This window comes from Athene cunicularia, assembly GCF_003259725.1.
Source record: "Athene cunicularia isolate RWA chromosome 10 unlocalized genomic scaffold, athCun1 chr10_part1, whole genome shotgun sequence".
In the NCBI taxonomy this organism is placed as follows: Eukaryota; Metazoa; Chordata; class Aves; order Strigiformes; family Strigidae; genus Athene; species Athene cunicularia.
This window is the reverse complement of record NW_020799112.1, coordinates 3,175,722-3,182,420: the sequence shown is the minus strand read 5'-3', so window position 1 is coordinate 3,182,420 and position 6,699 is coordinate 3,175,722. Positions and strand designations below refer to the sequence as shown.

Genomic DNA, 6,699 nt, shown 5'->3' with positions numbered 1-6,699 from the left:
GGGCTCACCCGGGCGGGGCTCACCGGGGCGGGGCTCACCCGGGCGGGGCTCACCCGGGCGGGGCTCACCCGGGCGGGGCCCTCGGAGGAGGCCGCGGAGCATCTCTGTGGGAAACGAAGGAGCCCCATTGCAGGGCGTTCGGAATGCCGCCGGGCTGCTCGGGGGCGGTATCTCGGTGCCCGGGATCGCGCTCCCGCACGGTGGAAGGAGCGCGGCCCGTCAGGAGCACGCAGGAGGGCGTTAGTGTGGGCAGGAGCGCGGGACCAAGCTGCAAGGTCCAGCGTTGCGCTTGTGCCTGCCCCTCGCACGTCTGAAGCCTCTTTGATTCAAGTGGATTTCTCTGTGTGAAATTCTGTTTGTGCCACTCGGAGAGCAAGTTCAAGAGCAAAGAAAGTTACACTGCAGCCATAGCACTACATGTGTGCGTGTCAGGACCTGGTGACACTAAGTGACCCTGAGGGATCATATATTAATTTCATCACAATATAGTATCGAGTGTCTCTTTCCACACAGGTTTTTATCAGTCACACTGATGCACTCCACAGTAAACTCCAGCCCTTCCATTCAGTACATCACCATGACACTTTCTTAATTTAATTCTAAAACTCATTATGAAAATGTATTTTTGTTGTTTTGCTGTGCTTTTGACAAAACCCCAAAAGTCTCTCACATGCACACACACATGGAGCAAGTGTAGTGCTTGTTCAAATGCCAGAACACTGACACTTCATTATCATGATATTAAACCTGCAGGAAGCTTTCTAGGCAAGAGGACAAAATATGCTTTTAAAGATGATATCAGCTCTTGAATGTCTTTCACTTTATGTGCTGAAACTAATAAACCAGACACTTAATTCAGTGTTTCTGCATCTGACCGTGCAGAGCGGAGGTAGTGTATAACTTTGGCAGGATGGCTAATCCCTGTAATGAACAACAGGCAGTCCCCCACATGAAAGGCTGTAAGGGAAGAGGTCTACTTAAAACATAGAAATTCCACCCATGCACCATCCTCATGGTATATATTCCATCTGGGTCTCAGTCTAATGGAAACTTGCCTTCCCCTCACTTCCTAAAGGAGAACTCAGATCGAGTGTGTGTTTTCACTAAGAAACTTGACAGTATTGAAGCTTTTTCAGCTCAGTTATTTCTCATTTTATTGCAAAACACTTCTTCAACAGCGTTTTCCTTCTTAGTGGTGCCTCCGTTTGGAGGCTAACAGTGCGAGAAGATGTGGTATATTAATACTGCTTCTCTAATGTCGGAGCATCAAGTATTTCTGATTAATGGCACTGGACATTATGTGTTCAGATGGCTGTGCCTTGTGCCTCAAATGCTGGGAAATAAACCATGCTATAAATTATGTTACCCGTCTTTAAGAAATCTTGTTGCGGTTTCTTGGAAGGCAAAGCCAGGTTTGTGCACAAGCCTCAGTGGTTATAAAATGTGGCATGCACACCTCCACGTGTTCCTTGAATTCACAGAACCTGTTACAAAATTGGTTCCTTTAGCAATATAAATTCAGTATTAAAAATACATTTTAAAAAATCTCTTGCTCCTTTTCAAAGATATTTAAATAAAGCTAGTAGAGTTGTATTGGCACTTCTGTCAAGAAGGATAGAATAAGATACTTAAGTATTTAAATATGCAGTAAGATTTTTTCTATACCAAAGTAGTAATTTCTGTAGGATTTATTAGTCATCATGACTCTTCAGAGCAGGATTTCAGTTGACTTGATTTAGCTGTACAGTTTTGCAATGCAGAGGAAGTTGTCTTCCTCTTCTGGGCACCTGAAAATAACTGGATGATACTGAGAGAATATGTTCTCCCAATCTTCTTTAAATGAAGTCACTTCAATGTATTTGTGTGAATTCATCTGTATATTAAGCTTTATTTCTTTTAGCCACATTTCTATAAAACCAGGTAGCTTAAAAGCATTTTCAGAATACATAAGGCTTGATTTAAGCCCCAAGTAAAGGAAAAATATCTAATGATATTTTATTTAGGGTAATTAAGGAACTGGCAGTGAATTTAGTTTTATTTCAGCTTGTGAATTTTTCAAAAGAAACCCAGAACTGATAGGAACAATGTTTTTTTTGGGTACCAGGTTATGTTTAGAGTTGTCTGTCTAAACCACATTCAGCATCATTTTCATAAAGCTCTGAAAAAAAAAAAAAGGTGAAAGGGTGCTACAGTGTCGATTACCTTAAGATTTGAAAAGGCATGGCTACATAAACATTGCAAGGTGACATAAATGGCAGCAGGCACCAAAAGGGGCAGGCTTCCTGCTTCCATTGTTCAGGTCCCAGGTTGCTTTCTCAGCCACAAGTAAGAATCTTCCTTCTTACAGGATAAGTTTTTAGTGATCCAGTTCACTGTGCAGCTGTATGAATGTCATCATTTTTTCCTACCATTCCCATGTGTATTGGAGAGGGATGCATCACATTTTTTCTGTCAGCACCAATATAGGCCATATTAAAGTAACCATGTAACTCTAGCCTAAAGATACTAGTGAGGAAATGGTAATACCAAAGAAAAATGGAAGCCTCTAGCTATGATCTATTCTCTCATTCAGTTAACTTGAAAAAAGCCATAGCATAAAGGAAACAGATTGTTTTGCTTTAACTAACCTCTTGCCTATATGCTTACATCTGAATTGCAGAATATACTCCAGACTGAACAGACCTGTAGTCTCTTTACAGTTTTTATAGTGCAGATGATTATGATTTTTAAAAATTTATTTAATGATTTTCACAGATGAGCTGAGTTCCTGGATACAGCAGTCTTTTAAACATTATGTTACACAAGAAGCTAAGCAACACTTCAACGACTATGACAAAGATGGTGATGGATTAGTGTCTTGGAAGGAGTATAATATGCAAATGTATGATCGGGTAATTGATTTTGATGAGAACACTGTCCTGGAGGATCAAGAAGAAGAATCATTTCGACAGGTAAAATGTTTCAGCATCAGTTTCTGTAAGCTGTTGGCAAAAGGCAGCAATGTTTGTTTATTGTGACGGAACAAGATGGGTAGAGAAACCCTAGCAGCTGGCACATGTTTTAACACTTTCATCTATCTGAGATAGGGGAGTAATTAAAGGAAAGTAATGAAGTGTTAAAGCTGCTACCAACAAAACAAAGACAGAATGAAATTGTACCTCCTGAGTATATTTTGCTAGCTGAGTGGAGTATTATCACAGAGCAGAGTCTCCAGCCATCATCTTAAAACAAGATGGCAGTCTTATTAGATGAGGTCTGTAGCCTAACCAGTGTCCTGCCTTCAGCAGGGGCCAGCACCACTGGAGTTGGAGATGAAGAAAACCCTTGTACTCTTTAACCCCCTCTACTGCACTTTTTCAGTTATTTCTCAAGTACCCAGCGTGGGGTATCAGTATTGCCTGCTTTAACAATTTCTGTCCATTGGAGACCCACAGAGAAAGCAATAGCAATTGAGACATTTTTAGCAATCAGAATGCAACTCTGATAGCTAAAACTAGATGTATAAACAACAGAAGTTATGGATTAATCTCATGTATGAAAGCAGATACTAAAGAGTGGGAAGAGGCAAGAAAGCCAGGGAAGGAAGGGTTCACCAAGAGTCACCACATAGCAAAACTGGTTTCCTTTCAAATTACACATTTACAAGTACATGTAAATATTTTCCAAAAAGAGAATAAGTGAGTTCTTAGCCTATTCTGGCTTGAGGTTGGTTTTTGGTTTTTTTTTTTCTGTGAGGATTGCTTTGCCTGCTTTTAGTAAAGTAGTAGTAGATTAATACAGGATGTTGGCAGAAGTGAAGCTAAAATAGACAATGGGCAGGGGATTTTACACGCTAAAGAAACAAACTGTAAAGCTTTAGAGGTCACTTAACTGAATAATTACGTAGATTTTAAATAAAACAAGCCTTTAAATGCAACTACCAGTCAAAATATTGATCCTATGTTTGAGATACTGCCATCATTGATAAGTATGCTGAGCTGGAACTCCTACTCACTTATGCTGTACTTCGACTGCTTGATAGGTTTTCCTGCTTGCTGACATATATTGTAAAGAGCAAAATGAGCAGCACTGTACATGCATCATATGTCAGCCATCTTCAGCACTGTCCTTACGTTTGGGAAGTAGTAATCTTGCTCTAATCAAAATGGACAAGTTAGACTATGGTATTGATTTAGAATTGACATCAAGTAAACATACAGATTTACCAGAAGATGGCAGCCTTGTTCATCACTTCTCAAAAAACCAATGAAAAATAGACTTTTTCCCTCAATAGTTCAAGCTTATGTTGCAATCTAGTGCTTTCTGCAGTCAGTCCTTCTGAACTGCTTTCCTGTTTAAACCCTCAGCTAAGGTCAGCTTCTCTTTAAGAGTACATATAATATTACTTTTCAAAATAGTTAAGATCCTTAATTGTACTAGGAAGTACAGTTTCAAATGGTTATATTTAAAATATTTGATTTCTGATTTGCTGGTTTCTCCCTTATCCAGATCAGAGTCACACTGAGAACACAACACACTTAATTCATGTATGAAATGAAATGAGAAAAAAAAGGTTTTACACATTTGGAATACAGAAACAGGAAGTACAAGATTCAGCAATAAGGACTTGCCTGCTTATAGGGGATATTTTTTTTTAAAAGGCATGATAATACAGTGAATAATAGTGAAGCCACTTTGTTTTGAAATATGTTCAGATGTAATGGACAGCAGTCTTGCACTAAAGGAATCTGTCTAATCCTTCACCACTTAAAATGGCTTCAGGAAAGGCATTTTACATATATGATATTTCAAGACCTTTGTTGGCCTACAGACAGCCCTTTATATAAATAAGATACAGATCCAGAAAGTTAAATGTGCTTAAAATACAGATTTTGGAATTTGGAATGGCTACTGTTAATCATAATCATTGTACTCCACTATGTTAGTTTGGGAATTTCAGAACAGGAAACATGTATAAATCATGAATTCTTGGTCTTTTCATTATATCTCCTTTTGTGGTTTTGAAGCCTTGGCTAAGAGCGTGTGTCAAATATCTCCTTAAATTGAAAAAAAAGAAGCTTTTATGCAATTGTTAGAATAAAACTACCTCAGTTAAAAGTGCTGTTCTCATTGCTCTGGATGAGCTCTTTTTAGTGAAAATCTAACATCAGTATAATATGGGTAGGTAATGTGAAACAATTAATATTCTAATGAACTTAGAACCAGCTACTATAATGTTGTTCTTCCTTTTCATTAAGTGCTCTAACTAAATCTATTTTGTAAGCTTCATTTAAAGGAGAAAAAGCGTTTTGAAAAAGCTAATAGAGATGATGTTCCTGAACTAAATGTGGATGAATTTGTTGCTTTTGAACATCCTGAAGAAGTGGAGTATATGACGGTAAGATTTAGGAGAGTGTCTTTATCAGCCTGTGTGTATAGATGCAACATCTTTTTCATGTGCTTAGCCCCAGTACCACAGGAAGTGTGCTTTTGAGCAGTTATATGTATTGCTTTTACAGACCAAATAAAATATCAGATAATGTGTTGTGGATCCAGTGCTGGAGGTCAGGAGCTGGAGCAGTAGTTCGGTGCTTTTCTTTGAAATCTGTTTCAAGAACTAGTATTGCAGCTATCCCAGACTTTTGGGATTGGACTGACATAGCTATCTCTAAATTGTGTTAGGTTGGAAATATATTGGTGAGAGGAAGTTGAGGAAGTTTCATGCCTGTTCAGAGTTCAGTTCTAGTTAGGGGGACTTGCAGGAAAGATTTCTTTGCACAGGAAAAGGTCAGTGCTGATTACTCTCACTTTGCTTAAACGGACATGGTAGTCAATTTTCTAGCCAAAAAAGAGCATTCAAGCCCATCCGAAGCTTTAATATTGACTGTACTCAGGTCAGAATCTGGTGGATTATTATTTCAGCCAGGAGCACTTTGTCATTGGTCATCTCTTCCGTCACTGCTGTTACTGCTGGTGTCATTCCAGCTCAGTACCGACAGTTGTCACCAGTTGAAAGTCCATTGGTGCTTTCGTGCAGTAGAGCCTTCAGTTTTGGCTGTGTGATGCTCCGAGGCAGCTGCCAGGAGGAGTGTCATGCAAACAGCCTCTGTTTGCGGTGACATAACTATTGATCATGGACAAGTAAGAAAAGACAGAACTACAAGAACAGGCATGCTGGCTTCACTGGGAAATGCAGGACCAAAAGACCAACCAGTTTTCCTAACAATTTCATAAAATTGCAAAAATGCAAATTAGTGAATACATCACAATGAAAGAAGAACAGTGAAATGAGATGATACAGCTTTGTACAAATTCATATTTCTGGGCTACTTCTGTAGTTCTGAATTATGTTGAAGGATTCCAACTTGATGTACACCTTTCAGATTTAGTTTTCATAGAACCCAGCATCATAAACACTTAAGAACAGATCTGTTTTGTTGCACTGGTACCAATTACTGCACTAATCTGAATAGAGCAGATTTGAAATGAGGGAGTCTTTACTTTAAAGAATACCTTATTGCTCTAAAATGATTTATTGCTGTTTCTCTTAATTACAAGTTGCTAATTTTTCACAAATTGGTATTTTGCTTTTTGTATGTATACAAAAGGACTTTGTCATTCAGGAGGCTTTAGAAGAACATGATAAAGATGGTGATGGATTTGTTAGCCTGGAAGAATTCCTTGGTGATTACAGAAGAGACCCAAGTAAGGAAAAAGGGG

The 6,699-nt window shown here is 38.9% G+C and overlaps 1 protein-coding gene across 1 annotated transcript in view; it reads left to right on the top strand.

Annotated features, from left to right (window-relative positions):
- Positions 1–2,726: 2,726 nt before the first annotated feature.
- The window catches only part of RCN2 (reticulocalbin 2), a 10,176-nt gene continuing 6,203 nt past the window's right edge, over positions 2,727–6,699 (top strand). The window contains exons 1-3 of the mRNA XM_026856175.1: positions 2,727–2,951; positions 5,276–5,377; positions 6,588–6,684. Coding sequence (XP_026711976.1) covers positions 2,742–2,951; positions 5,276–5,377; positions 6,588–6,684 — 409 coding nt within the window. The 5' untranslated portion in view covers positions 2,727–2,741. The remainder of the gene's footprint in view (positions 2,952–5,275; positions 5,378–6,587; positions 6,685–6,699) is intronic.